Source organism: Medicago truncatula, chromosome 7 (genome assembly GCF_003473485.1).
Source record: "Medicago truncatula cultivar Jemalong A17 chromosome 7, MtrunA17r5.0-ANR, whole genome shotgun sequence".
NCBI lineage: Eukaryota > Viridiplantae > Streptophyta > Magnoliopsida > Fabales > Fabaceae > Medicago > Medicago truncatula.
Genome location: NC_053048.1, coordinates 38,093,272 through 38,109,163, shown reverse-complemented (window position 1 = coordinate 38,109,163; position 15,892 = coordinate 38,093,272). Strand labels below are relative to the sequence as shown.

Here is a 15,892-nt window from a genome sequence, read left to right as displayed (position 1 = left end):
AATGCATAAAATGGAAAACATCAAATTGGCGGTAACAATATAAATAAAAACTGGCGGCAATAATCTCTTATGAAACACTTTTTTTTTTTTTTTTTTTCAAGTAAACTCACGCATTTTAAATATGGAGAAGTGGAGTGGGCGGGGTTCAGACACTATTCCATGTATATAATATGTTACCAACTGAGATAAAACTCACCGGGATATCTCTTATGAAGCTCTAATAAATAATAATATTTATTTTTGCCTTCTAATGATTTTTTGTTTACTTTTAGGCATGACAACGAAACCTATAACCGGATACATACTCGAACCAAACTTGTTTACTTTTAGGCATGACAACGAAACCTATAATCGGATGCATGCCCGAACCAAACTTAATTTGACGGGTTTTTTTTTTTCCGATTTTAAAACACGGGTACGAGACATCTAACAGAGATATAAGTATCCACCATGAACCATATCTAATGAACCCATATCTAAATCTGTCCCGAATGTAAAAAATCAATTTACTACCATTTTTATATAAATAGAAACTCAAACTCTATATCATTTCACTCACACAATCAAAGTCTCAGTCATTTAGATGACACTCACTTATCATAATTCTCTCTTTTCTTCTTCCATATCTCACATTTTTGACTTCTCTCTTCTCAATCACCATAGTCATCGATCGCCATCATCTCTTTGATATATAATGCATTACATCATTGCGCTCGAGATTGAAAAATACTTTTATTTTTATTAAAAATATATTATCTATTACAGGGATGGAGATGATTTGGATACCCGAATCTGTCGGAGACAGAGGGTGCGATTCGATTTCTCATCCCATATATGTAGGTTAACATATAATTATATGAGAGTAAAATACGGACGGTAAAACCCTTCCCCATCCGCCTTATTCCCATGCCTAGTTACTTTTCTCATAGGAGGTTTGAAGCTTCAAGTAAAATAAAATAAAATGAAAGAGAAAATGATTACACCATTGAAAGAATATTACTCCATTCATCAACCATCATGGCAATAAATAAATAAATAAATCCCCCAAATACAAAGAAAAGAAAAAGAGAAGAAAAGAAGAAGAAAGCAACTAGGACATTGGCACTTGGTAGATAGTAAAACGCACAAAACCAAACACTCTAACTCAAAACACAAACACCAGTACCATGTACCTTCTTTCACTTCCTCCTTAAAAAAACACACCCATTCCAAACCACGCGCGGTAACGTAAACACCCACGCGCCACCGTTTATATTACTTCCAATGGGTTGCGCAGCATCCAAGCTAGAAAACGAAGATACAGTGCGACGGTGCAAAGACCGTCGCCGTCTTATGAAAGAAGCTGTCTATGCTCGTCATCACCTCGCCGCTGCTCACTCCGACTACTGCCGTTCCCTCCGTCTCACCGGCACCGCCCTCTCCACTTTCGCCTCCGGTGAACCTCTCTCCGTTTCTGATAACACTCCCGCCGTTTTCATCAACCACAAAACCACCACCACCCCAACAACCACCACTACCACCTTTCACCACCCACCACCACCGCAACCGAAACCTCAGCCACCACCACCGTCTTCCTTCCACCGTCCTCCTCCACCGGCGTCACCCACAATAGCATCTTCAAAACTCCCTCACATACTCTCTGCATCAAGTACTCCTTCCACAAACCACCAACCTCACCACCAACAACGCCGCCGTAAACCACCGCCACCAAAACTACCTCACATTCTCTCCGATTCAAGTCCTTGTTCTACTCCAAGAAGCGATAACTTTGCTTCGAATTTCTTCCCTACAGCACATTCTACATACTCTTCAACGCCTTCTCAAACTTCTTCAGTTTGGAACTGGGAAAATTTCTACCCTCCACCACCACCGCCACCTGGCTCCGATTATTTCGACAGAGAACATGAACATGAACGTGAAAATGAAGATTCTGCTTCGCAGTTCTCTTTTAAGTCAAGAAATAGTGATGTTTCATATTCCCGACAACAACCTCAACAGCAACAAAAACAACCTCAAACAAAGACAGAAGCATATCAACATCAACAACAACATCGTTATGTTAATCCAACATCACATGAAGTTGAAGGATTTGATTCTGAGAGATCAGAATATGATTTTTTCAATGAAAAATTAGCTATGGTTGAGAAGAATCATAATCATGGTCATGGTCATGGTCATGGTAATCATCACTTGGAGGAACAAACTGAGACTGAGAGAGAGGAAGTTGAGTGTAGTGAATGGGGAGATCATTACAGTACAACAACATCTTCTGAGGATGATGAAGAGGAGGAAGAAGAAGAAGATGATGGGGTTGATGGTGATGTTGAGTCAAGGTCTGAGATTGGGACTAGGTCGAATTTCGGGTCATCGTCTGCTGCGAAAGGATATGTGGCGGCGGTGGGGAAATCGGAGGATTTGGCGTCGTCGTCGTCCACGGGTGAAGGGATGATGGAGATGAAAATGGTGGTGAGGCATAGAGATTTGAAGGAGATTGTGGATTCAATTAAGGAGAATTTTGATAAAGCTGCTGTTGCTGGAGATCAGGTTTCTGATATGCTTGAGATTAGTAAAGCTCAGCTTGATCGAAGTTTTAGGCAATTGAGGAGTGAGTACTAATCTTCAACTTTGTTCATTCTCTTAATTTTATTCATGTTTCTTTGATTACAATTCATTCTTCAGAAATTCTATGCAAATTTTAATTGCTTTGAATTGGACAATTTTGATTCATTTTTTTAGTATTTATGTTTGATAAGTGAAAAAATTTGATTTGTACTCTAATTTTTTCTGGGTCAGATAAAAATAACTGTTTTTGTTGTTTTTAACGACCAAACAATGCTTTGGGGATTATGGGTAGGTTTGGATAGAGTTGAATCTGACTATTTGATTTTTGTTTGCAGAAACTGTGTATCACTCAAATAGCTTATTGAGCAGCCTGAGTTCAACTTGGACATCAAAACCGCCGTTGGCAGTTAAGTACCGGCTGGACGCCGCTTCGTTGGATGAACCGGGTGGTCTAAAGAGTCTTTGCTCCAGTTTAGAACGGCTTTTGGCTTGGGAGAAGAAGCTCTATGAAGAAGTTAAGGTAATGTATTTTTGCTTAATATCTAAGTCTTTTCTTTAATTTTATTTTGAAGAATATTTGTTCTTCCCTCTTTAGAAAATTAATTTATATTATGAAAAGGTGAAGGAGATGAAAATGAAATGAGTGAAGCCATGCAGTGTAGTGTAGAGTGATGTTGGACTTTGGTAGCGTAAGGTCACCGCAGTATTTGACTGTTTATTTAGTGTGAAAATGACCTCCTCTTCTTTCCCCTTTTTTCTTGCCTTGTGTATTGACCAAAATAGCCCCTAATGTTGGGTTGGGACCAACCGTCCAACCTTTTTTATTCTGGGTTTATTTTATAATAATGCTAGATATGTATAACTAAATGCTGTCTTTTCACATCTACTCAGTTTCATCATTTCATTATTGTTAGATCCACTTACTTGTCTTGTATTCCTATTATGCATAAGGATTGACAAAGTTACTAAGTATCATCAATTTATAGAAAATGTGTAAATTCATTTGACTTTACCTATTTTCTTATTCATTTTGGTTGAAATAGCAATAAACTAGGATAAGACTGAAAAAAACAATCATAAATTTGAGCAAATTATCTCACTAATGATGTGCACACACTTTCAGCCTTATTCTGCTCAATGCTCATATAAATCTCGGAGCAATTTTTGGTTAGGCACAGTTTAATATAAGCATTCACATGTATTAGGTTATGCAAAGCATTATAGAATTGTATTTATCTTATGTCACATAATGATTTGAGTGCCCTTGAATGAAGCTAAATGATAACATTAGAATAAATCATGGCTTCTTGCCCGTGTTAGTTTTAGTTATGTGATCTTGAATATTGATAATTCATTGCGTGTGAAATAATTGAATACCATCACCCTTCTTATCATATCTCCAATGAGACAAACTGGTTTTTGTTAACTGGAAGGGAAACTAGCAATTATGAACGTAGGAACAAACAAGACAAAGCAATTAACTGGTTAGGACTTATCCAATTTCTTCAAATGTTGTCCAACATGTGATTGATATTCAATATAAAAGGGGTCTTATAATTGGTTGTTGATGAAGTGCAAATTATTTCTCTTGTATAAATGGTTATAGTTACCAAAAAAAGCAGGTTGCTTTCCGACATACCACACTAAAAGGAAAAATTATTGCCTAGTATAATGATTACAAATGCTTGAAGTCACATAAATGATGTGTCCAACTTAGCTTCCTTTTTACCAAACTGAAATCATGTGGTTCTGTTGCAGTGTTGCTTTTATTTTAGCTAAACGCCTAAAACCATATGATTTGCGAACGAGGTATGTATGCTAACACATTTTACGAATTGTTCTTGAATGTAGTCAAGAGAAGGTGTGAAGATTGAACATGAAAAGAAATTATCATCTCTGCAGAGTCAGGAATACAAAGGAGACGATGAAGCAAAGATCTTCAAAACCAAGTCTGCCATAAATAGGTTGCAGTCGCTAATTGTTGTTACATCGCAAGCTGTGTCTACCACCTCGACTGCTATTATTGGTCTTAGAGACTCTGATCTTGTTCCTCAGCTTGTTGAGCTCTGTCATGGGTACTTACGCCTCTTGTGCAATTACTTTACTGCATTGTTTTATGTTGGGGACTGATAGATAATTAAGTTCCTGTATAATAGGATTAAAGACATGTTTGGATTGACTTATTTGAGCTTTTCTACTTGCATAAACACTTTTAAGACTGTTTGGGAGAGTTTATGGAAACAACTAATGACATAGGATAACTTATATAAAACCAGTTTGACTTTATTTTATCTTTTGTTATACAAATAGCTTATACATAAGCATTTAGATGATAAGCGCTTATGCAATAAGCGCTTGATTAAGTTGTTTATCCAAACAGGGCCTAAACCATTTAATCATTATTATAAGGAACTGTGGTGATCAACATTCTTCTAGTTTGAAAACAATTCAGGCATATGGGAGCCCACTAAACAGTTACCTCTACTACTTTAAATGAATGAACTTTAATTGATTCATGGGGGGCCCCAAAATTTTCAATAATATTGGACTGAAATGAAAGAAATCCTGTCTATTTGATCTTGTTGTCTCCCTTTATGAACTAACTGATTTTGAGACTTCACTAGTTATGATGCCCTTATTTAGGATCATACTGTTGCTTGCTTCTAGGATATTTATGGTTGAATTTGTGTAAAAGATGGTGGAATGCGATGATTTTGAGATGTAAATAACTAGTAACAATGCATTTGAAAGACCGTTAACTGAAAACCATCTAGTATCATGTGCATTGCACAGTATTTTTAAAACCTAGACATAAATTAAAGGAAAAATATTTGAAATCATGAAATATATATCTGTAAATTTAAATTTTAAATTAAATAGTTACCAAGAGTTAACGTTAATAACTAAGAAATCCTTGCTATTGAAGTAGTGTGGCACACTTAAAAGGAGAGTAGATTAGGAGAAATTCTTACTCTCAAGAGTGCTATTGAAGTAGTGTTAAAGAATATTTTGGGGCGGTAGTTGAAAGTATTATGGCTTACCTCTCTCATATGCTTACCTGCCTCTTAAGCAGTGTAATGGCATGTGCCTCTAGGTACCAAACTGTCCAACTGTTATTTCCTTTTATATTCAAATCCTGGGCCACCACTGCACCTGTCAAAATGTTATTTTGTCTCCTTTGGCTCTATTTCAACAAAAATAATTTATTCATGGGTTAGGTTAGGTAGTATGTTAAACTAAGTAACTACGGTACAAAACACTCATTAGATGTTTCTTAGCTATTTGCCTGATTGCTATAAATTTAATAAAATAGATCTGTTATTCATTTACTGTTATTCATTTGTTAATGATGGAGCATTTTGCTAGCTATTGGTTATGTAATGTATTTGTAATTTACTGTTATAAAGTTATGATCAGTTGGAATATACCACTCAGTAGCTTTTAATAAAAACATGATTCTGGTAATGCATAGATCTTGCATGTAGAGCTGTCAATTGGGCTGGCCCGGCCCAGACCGCCTCGGCCTGGTGGGCCAACTCATATATATGGGCCATAGAGGGTCGGCCCACTTGATTCATGGGCTACTAAATGAAATTTTACGTGCTTGTAATGTAATTTTTATTTATTTCACGGATTCTCTTCTTATGTTTGTGTATTTGTAATATGATAAATGTAGAATGATGTACATGTGGAGATCAATGCATCAGTACCATGAAGTTCAAAGCAACATAGTGCAGCAAGTCCGCGGTCTCGTGAATAGATCAGGAGGTGAGTCAACTTCTGAACTGCACAGGCAGGCAACTCGTGACCTTGAATCGGCTGTCTCGGCTTGGCACTCCAGTTTTTGCCGCCTCATAAAATTTCAACGGGACTTCATTCTCTCCCTACACGGCTGGTTTAAGCTTAGCCTTATGCCAGTCGATAATGATAACGTCAACAGGATGGAACACTCCGACGCGTACATGTTTTTTGATGATTGGAAGCTTGCACTTGACCGCGTTCCCGACACAGTTGCATCAGAAGCCATCAAGAGCTTTATCAACGTTGTCCATGTCATATCTTCCAAGCAAGCTGAAGAGCTCAAGATAAAGAAGCGAACCGAAAATGCTTCCAAGGAACTCGAGAGAAAGGCTTCGTCCGTACGGAATTTAGAAAGAAAGTTTTACAGCTCGTATTCTATGGTAGGGATTGGCATTCCTGACACTGGACCTGATAACGGACAAGGGTTGGATGCACGCGATCCACTTGCTGAGAAAAAGATGGAACTAGCAACCTGCCAAAGACGTGTTGAAGATGAAATGACGAAGCATTCAAAAGCTGTAGAGGTAACAAGAGCAATGACACTCAACAATCTACAGACAGGTTTGCCTGGAGTCTTTCAGGCGTTGACCAGTTTTTCTTCGTTGTTCACCGAGGCTCTTGATTCGGTGTGTACTCGTTCGTATGCAATCAAGTAGGTATAATATATTATAATTTTATTTGTTATATGCTTGGAATCAAAGTTCTTTTTTATAAGGGCTGGGAATTTTTTTGGCGGCAAGCTCTTATTGCTCGTACTATTTCGAGTATTATATTTTGAAATGTAAATATGAAGGAATTTTGTGGCTCTCCACTTATTTTGTTGGGAAAAGGGAATTTTCTTATTGTACAGGAAAATTTCTTGGTTTATTGTATCAGAGAATTGCAAATTTCAATATATCAATAAATTATAATTTACAGGCAATGTGATTTTAGATTTCATTATCACTTTTTGCTTATTAATATCATATGTTCATATTTCCACACTAAGTAAAGGATTTAATTTTTTGCATCATTGTAAGTTAATATACAAAAACACTCGTGAGACTCTTTGAGAGAGTTTATGGAAATAACTTTTGACATATTCATCAGCCGTTTTCACCTTATTTTCATAAGCTCCATAGGATAGTTTATGGAAACAACTTATAACTTATATAAAAACAGTTTGACTTTATTTTATCTTTTATTACGAAATTAGATTATATATAAACATTTGCATTATAATTTATAACTGCTTAATAAGTTGTTTATCAAAACATGCTTAGTTTAGAATGTTACCAACTTGAAGCAAAATGGTAGGGTCAGATGAGTCAGACTATGTGAGATGTTTTCACAAACATCCAATTTCTGTTATTTTCACTTACTGAAAAAAGAAGCTATTGTGCTCCTCTAATTGAGGGTGACAGCTAATGTGGGCACGAATGGATTCAATTCAACAAGCCTTACAATTGAAAGTAGAAAGTTTCCACATTGCACATGGCATATGGAAGTTTTGATATGTGCATTGTGCAAGTTGCAAAGTATTTTATTTTATAAAGTCTTATAAAAAAAAATATTTATTATAAAGTTTTTATACAATTGGAAATGTGGTCCTCTATCACATCACATAGTCAATCTTCATCTGGAAACTGTCATGACTTACAATTTAGATACAGATTTGGTGTTATCACTGCCTTATTTATAGCTAGTAATTTTTGTTTCTTCTGAGCTAACACTTGAATGCTGAACTATATATATCATATAGGGTATAGTGACAGGTTGTATTTTATACCAGATTTAATGAGTTCAATTTCAAGTACCGACAGTTGAAATAGTAATCTATGTTTTGTTATAATTATACTGGTAGAGAGACCTGTTCCAGCACAAGGTCTAAAATTTAATTTTATTTACATTTAAAATTTTGTATAGTTGAAGAAAAATATCTAATTAAAATTGGCAATAAAAGCTGTACTGGATGTGAAATTATTATTCCTTTTGACATGTAGATATAAATGTATTACTACGGAATATTTTGTCTTAAAATAATTCTACACTTACGTTGAATATTGGATCTACACATATTAAGTTATTTTTCATAAGCTCTTGTAATGTTCAATTTGTATGATTGCATCTGGGCTAATGAGTAACATTCTTCACATGTTGGCACTTAAATGTTGTTCAACACAACAATAAAACCGTCATTTTGTTTTAGTAAACAAAAGGTTTATCTCTTTTGAGAAGATTAATTTCTCAGACCATTTAATTTGACTAAATAAATTAAGAGACTCAACCATTTATCGCTTGTGTTACACCATGTTGGTACCAAACCGTTATTCATAGTACTAAATTAGAAAGAAAAGAAACAAAAAAAATACTATGCTACAATTCATCAACTCAAATTTTGGGTTTATCGTGTATTACACTTGTTATGGTCCTTCTTTTTAGGCGACTATCAATTGCTTACAAACATATCAAATACGCCAAACAATAATTAATTTCTTTAATAAAATTTGAAAAATACCCTCCAAATATTTTATAATTTTAGGACAAAATTATAAAGTACTGTGAGGGGAGTAATTGTATCCAATAATTGGGTAAATGAGGCTGAACTACATTAACTTAAAAGCTCAGAATTAGAGGGAATGTAAGTAGGGAAAAACATAATCAACAATTGAATTAGTAAAAGGAGTAGACTGACCACATTGAGCATTTGTATGGTCACATTTATAACTAGTTATTAATATTAAATTCGAATTACTTGTTTTACTTGCTAATAAGAGTTAAAAGGTACTCATGTACCATAAGAGATTTGCTTGTCTCTCTTATACAACAAATGTTTAGAATTATAGGCTACCTCCACATGGTTACTATTGGCAATGTTATAACATATCATCATATAGAAACATGCTCATAAGAATTTAGGTAGAGTATTTATATTTTAAATTAGAGACTTTCCTGTTCTATCCACGTAGATGTTTACCAATCCCAAAAAATAACACCAACCAGTAAGAAAGAAAAACCTGTGAAATTGCTTGATAAAGATGGCAGAGAAAGAAGTTAGATAGTATTTTATTTAATTGTCACATTCTCTTTTTAAGGTAATGTACCTATAAAAAGAATCATTCACCTATACCAGATTTGACTTTGCTAAGAATAGTTTTCGGAAATATAAAATTGTCATCTTACATTGGTTTCTCAAAAAAAAAAATTAATCAACTGATTCTCAAGGACTATAATACAAAGAGATTTTTCATTGTAAATATTGTGTCCCTATGTAAACTTCCCATGGACAAAATTTTAGTTCATTTTTTAAAAAGAAAATAAAAAAGTAGAGACAAGGGGAAATATGAAAACCCTCAATCCTGCGCGAAACCTCCTCCTCTGCATTTGCCTTCTCCTTTTCCAGGGTTCCATTTGGTGATAAACCCTCTGATTCATCATGAGCCAATGGCCCTGTCTGCCATATTCTGATGGTTCCATCCTCAGATCCTGATGCATAAGATTCTCCTCCAGGAGAGAACCGGACACAGTGTACAGGACCATGATAGCCTTTGTTGCATGCTGCCATCACCAGATAGAATATCGTAAAAGATTTATCAATATAAATCACACAATGAATTAAAACAAACTAAAAAATCAGTTTAGTTATCAAAAGATGCCAGGTCAGAAGTGTAAAACAAATATAAATAACTTTTTTTAGTAAACGTATATAATAAAAAATTGTTGGTCCAGAACATAGGAAATATGATTTGGTCCTTATTTGGTTTTAGTTCCTATAATTACCTATATGGAATTAGTCTCTATGTTTTGTTCTAGATGATCCACAGATATTACAAGGATTAATTCTAATAAGAACAAATATTATAAACGGACTAAAACCAAAACAACAACCAGAAGCAACTTTTTCGATTTTTAAGGATTCACACTGACTGACTCATGCTTTGTAGGGGGGAAAGTTGAAACTGGTGTACTTGTGTATGCTACAAGGACACAAATGTTATTTAAGCTTTAATTTGAACATATAAATGTAATTAAATGTTAAGTAACTTACCAATCTCATCGCCCGATGGAAATAAAAAACATGAACCCACAAGTCTTCTCCCCCAGCAACAAACTTGTTACCAAACTTGGGCTCTAACGAAGCTGATTCCACATTGCAAGGCATGTCATAGCTCTTCACCAATCCATAGCTGAAAATCACAGGTGATGTTGTCAATCATCAAAAAGGCATAACCTTAAAAAAAACATGGCCAACTAACTTATTGTTACTTACTGATTTGCATACCAAAACTTGACAGTAGAACCATCAGCAGTTGTAATATAGCAACCATCCTGACTCACTTCAGCACTAGTCATAGGCGACTTGGTGTCAAGTGTCTGGACAATTTTACCAGTTCTTACATCCCAGAGCCTGTGAATTATCAACAAGATTCAGTGCAATAGAGGATCGAAGCTTCATGTTTATACCAAAGTTTAGAAGTAAAAACAAGCAAGCTCATATACAAAAACGACAACAACGGCCAACTGTCGACATAGTATGGTCAAGTAAGTTATACCTGACGCCTCCCATATCAGTACATGAACTCAATATAGTCTGGTCACTATGAAGCCATGCAACACTCCTGACTGAACCAGGGGATTTATCCACTTCTTTAGGAGTTGCATCAGGCCGATTCAAATCATAAATTCGGAGAATTTCCTCTGCTCCCCCAGTGAGCAAAAGGTGGGTATCCTGTTCCCAGATATATAAAAACATCAATCAATTCATATGAACAAAGGTGGGTATCCTATGCCAGGATTAGCTTATTTTGTAATTAAAATAGCTCATAATTAAAAGCTTGCAGATACAATTTAATAGAGAAAGCAAAGTAGAGGTGAAATCGAAAATTGCAAACTTCAAAAAAGATCCCATACAATCAAAGTCCTTGCTCAAAGAATCAAGATTTAAGTATAAAATAAAAAGCCAAAGTGACAACTACAGTACAATAGCAACTATCTGACATTCATGAACATAAAAAAGTAGATCCATAGATGAATTCAGCTATCGGTAAAAAAGTAGATCCATAGATGTATTCAGCTATCGGTAACATGAAAATACTACAATCACTTGAATGACGATTTCAAATTGTCAACTGATAGGCATCTACCTACTGTCAATCAAGTGGGAAATCACTTCTTTATTAATGGAACTTCCATTTCAATAGAAAGAATGTGTAATGCATAGCTGCAATGGTACCAAGCAAATCATGGATTACATTTCAGATTCAATAACATACATCACTACCACAAGAAAATAAATTTCTGCGAAACTCGGCAAACCAAACCTCATGACCAGAACTTGACTATATCGAATTAACCAAATCTAACTTTCAAAGCAAAGACCTTACACTCATCCAGTTCCACCAGTTCAACAACTACCACCTAATGTTGATACATACAAAAAATAATAATTTTAAACTACATCATTTAGATGGCAGAAATTCTTGGAACATCGACCGGAAACTGGTGAATCTCATCGATCCAAGGGTTCTTCTCTTTTGCAGGATTGATTGTCCTTAGAGCCTTCCATACTGCGCTGTTGCACTTGAATCCCGAACCAAATGCTATTTGCCATGTTCTATCTCCTTTCTTGATCCTTCCATTGGCTTCCGTGTAAGCCAATTCGTACCAAAGTGAACTGCTCGAGGTGTTACCAAAACGATAAAGTGTCATTCTTGACGGCTCCATATGCCATGGAGACAGCTTCAAGTTTTTCTCTAGCTCATCTAAAACAGCTCTTCCACCGGCATGAATGCAGAAATGTTCGAAAGCTAGCTTGAAATCCGGAATATAAGGCTTGATCTTCATCTTGAAGAGTTTCTTTCCAACTAACGTAGCGAAGAACAGCAGCTGTTCAGATGTTGGAAGGACAAGTGGCCCCAACGTGGTAATGTTTGTTTTCAAGGCATCACCTGCAACGGCCATAAGATCTTTTGATAATGTAACACCAACTTTGCCATTGTCGTCTTCTTCTTGTGTAACGCAGCTGAAGCACTTGTCATCAGCACCCTTGTTAGTGCGAACGGTGTGGACCAATTGGTATTTGGATCTTCTCCTATCAGAGATCCTGTTGGAAAGTAGAATTGCAGCCCCTCCCATACGGAACAAACAATTTGAAACAAGCTTGGATCGATCGTTCCCAGGATACCAATTCAACGTGATGTTCTCCATGCTAACAACCAATGCATACGAGTTAGGATGAACCTGGAGAAGCTCTTTAGCAAGATCAATTGAAATAATCCCAGCACTGCATCCCATCCCACCAAGATTGTAACTCATTATGTTACCTCTTAGCTTATAGTGATTGATGATCATTGCAGAGAGTGACGGAGTTGGACAGAAAAGACTACAATTCACAATCAGAATTCCAATGTCTTTAGGCTTTACCGTTGTCTTCGAAAACATGCTCATCGATAGCACCAAACATAACTGCCTCGGCTTCTTTCCTAGCTTCTTTCATTGAAGGATTGGGAGGAATGCTTAGAACAGCTTCTGGTAGGTAAGTGTTTTCTCCAAGACCAGATCTCTCAAGGATCTTTCGCTGGAAATCAAGATTCTCCTCAGTGAAGAAACCACTCGCCCTGGAGTGATCCATAAATATCCTCTTAGTGCATTTGCGAGACTCTTCCGGTTTGTAACACGAGAAATTAACAAGGTAGACTGGCCTAGGACAAGTCATAAAGTAAAAGGTCGATAAAAACACAAGGAGAGTCGAGCAAATAATAACGGATACCAGATTGTACTGCAGATTTTCCCAGATATCATAGATATCATTGAGGGAGAAAGTTGATAACTGAGCTGCAATTAACACCACAAGTGGTGAAAGAAAGAGGTACATGCCATGAGTGATCAGGTAATGATAACCAAGCTTCACATACTTCAATTTAACTGATTTTTTGAAATCTGGAAGGATCCGCGACGACAATGGCGCTAGCAAGGGTGTATCTTGTTTTGATTCTGTCATTTTTCCCTGTTCAAAATTTTGAATATATCTAGTTAGAAAAAGATTGCTTAAAAACTGATTTAAAATTAACAATTATGAATTCTATCTATAAGTAAGATCAACAAAATTGAAAAGGTTATATTTAATTTGTCCTTTTTATTTCTTGTATACATCAAAACCCAGATAGGAATTTCATATGAAATGTACATAAATGCAAATTATAAGCATGTCACAATATTAATTTTGTAAAAGAAAATGAAGGGCATTCATTCAAATTAAATAAAGAAAAGATCAATTAAAAAGAAGCATTGAGATAAATAATAAAAAAAAAAAAAAAAATTTGAATTTGAACAAGAGAGTTAGGCAAAAAAGAATGTACCTTGAAAAGTCAAAGCCAAAGGCAAAGGCAGCAGAGAAAACACAGAAATGTGGGTGGTGATTCAAGAGAGAGAGAGAGAGATATTTAATTAAAAATGGGATAAGAGAGAAATGAAAGGGAAATTTTGTGAGAGATTAACGATTAAATCGACAAAACATGTGAATGGATTGATTCACACATTACACTATTACAGTATTGTATAAGTGTTATAATAAATAATTTCACTTTAGATTTAGGAAAAAGAGACTATTAAACATTTTTTTGGTGTAACGCTCATGTTCTCGGTAGAACTTATTAACGACTTAGTTCATTAAACATTAGTATATTAAACTTTACTATACGTACAAAATAAATTTAACAGTATCCTTTACCTACCTACCTTCAAAACAACATATGCATCTAAACTCTTTCTTCTCTTGTTCCTGCTGACCCAATCATCCTTCTCAGCTTAAAGCTCTTGCAGGTCATGGTTTTCTGCCTCCTTTTACTTGTTATTATTAACACCTATACATGCACCAAACCAAAAGATAAGATGATTTTGCAAGGAGTTTGAACTTTGGGTTCTGTTCATGGGAAAGAATGGAGGAAGGAAAAATCAAAGTCTTTCCATTGTTCTATTTTTCTTTAGATCCACTTGCATGTTAGATTAAGTGAGATTTGGGAAGCCGTGAGTGGAGGAAGGGGATGAGGGAAATCTCAAGTTTGGAGAGAGAAAGGAGTGGATGAAATGAGAGGAATTTAACGGGATGTTACAAGTTATATTCTGTAGCTTTACAGAAAACACACGTTAAAGTTGTATTTATAGAAGCTAAGAATAATTGAAATTGATGCAATGTGTAATGTTGTTTAATAAATCAATCTTATGTAAATAAGTATTATAGAATTTCTCTAAAATGCACGTTGGATATTACATGAGGGGCGAGGAATCTCCCATTGTAAGATTGGAAATTGTCATTTCTGAAGGTTAAGGGTATGTGTACTTTTGAGGTGATAATATTTGATTTTGAATGAATTGATTTTATAAAATTGATTATATCCAAAAATCGATTGAAGATAAAGTGATTGTGTTTAAGTGCATTTATATAAAATGAGTTAAGCGTTAAATTTCAATGTAAATATTAATTTTAAAATCATTATTACAAATCATAGGTTTAAGTAGAAATTTAAGGATGATAATGGGTAACCCATGGGTAGGGATTATAGCACTCTTCCCCATACCCGCATTTGTAAAAATATATCTGTACCCAAACTCGTATCTTTGTGGGCAACATCTTTAATACCCTTTCATATACCTTCTAGACACCTAAGTGCACATACCCACACTTTAACTACGAAAAGACAACGGAAAACATCACAACTGAAATAAAACTATGATCCAAAAAAATTCAAATAAATTAAACAGCTTTTAGGCTTAAATAGATAAATAAAGTATTTATGATATTATTTAAATACGTAAATGCGGGTTGCGAAGATCAGTAGTATAATGTCCATACTCGAGCCCATGCCCATTTAAATGTGCGGGTAATTACTCGGACCCGTGATAGTGGGGTTTTACCCTACCTATCGCGGATATTTTTTGCGGGTGTCCATCGAACCTGTGTCCAATTGCCACCCCTAAGTAGAATCAATTTTAGAGTCAAAATTAATTCTATTTGAAATCATGGCTAGGTGTACTATGTATTGATAGTAAGCATGGCTAGAAATTACAAAATGTTCTTAGAGTATTTACAATGGAGATGTCAATTTTTTTTATACTTAAATGGATCCTAGGTATACACATCACTCATTTATAATTTTTTAATGGTAGTACCTAATAAGCACTCAATCCCTCCAACCCAACATTTCACACAAATTTCTTAAATGAGACGTACTAATCAACTATCAATAAGTATATATCATTACATTTCAATTTTTTAATATTAAAATAGTATGTGTCTCACTTAAGATTGGAGCGACATTGGGTCTTATAAGACCCCAATAACTTTCCTCCCCAGTGGAGACACCTAATAGATACCAAGTCTTAAAAGTTTAAGACTACCCCGTTAGAGATGGTCTTAGGGTGAAAGTACTGGTAGATGGATTTTGTGCACTTTTATATTTACCTTTGTCTTTTTTTAATAAATATATACCTTTGTCTTTTTAATTTGCATTCTATTGTAGTTACAAATATTATATTTGTTTCTCTTTCAAAA

At 35.2% G+C, this 15,892-nt stretch overlaps 1 protein-coding gene and 1 pseudogene across 1 annotated transcript; one reads left to right on the top strand and one right to left on the bottom strand.

The window, feature by feature from the left end:
• The first annotated feature begins 1,037 nt into the window (after positions 1–1,037).
• Positions 1,038–7,285, top strand: LOC25498936 (nitrate regulatory gene2 protein). The gene is made up of 4 exons (XM_013593956.3): positions 1,038–2,605; positions 2,898–3,082; positions 4,414–4,637; positions 6,239–7,285. The coding sequence occupies exons 1-4, from the start codon at positions 1,264–1,266 to the stop codon at positions 7,017–7,019; spliced, it is 2,532 nt and encodes an 843-aa protein (XP_013449410.1). The 5' UTR covers positions 1,038–1,263; the 3' UTR covers positions 7,020–7,285.
• A 2,191-nt stretch (positions 7,286–9,476) lies between these two features.
• On the bottom strand, positions 9,477–14,501 carry LOC25498935 (3-ketoacyl-CoA synthase 11-like; annotated as a pseudogene).
• Positions 14,502–15,892: the final 1,391 nt, after the last annotated feature.

Bases quoted from the DNA above. Each gene is read 5' to 3' on its own strand.
- LOC25498936 (XM_013593956.3), top strand. From the start codon at position 1,264: ATGGGTTGCGCAGCATCCAAGCTAGAAAACGAAGATACAGTGCGACGG. The intron at 2,606-2,897 runs GTGAGTACTAAT...TTTTGTTTGCAG, and splicing joins AAGTTTTAGGCAATTGAGGA to AAACTGTGTATCACTCAAAT. The intron at 3,083-4,413 runs GTAATGTATTTT...TCTTGAATGTAG, and splicing joins AGCTCTATGAAGAAGTTAAG to TCAAGAGAAGGTGTGAAGAT.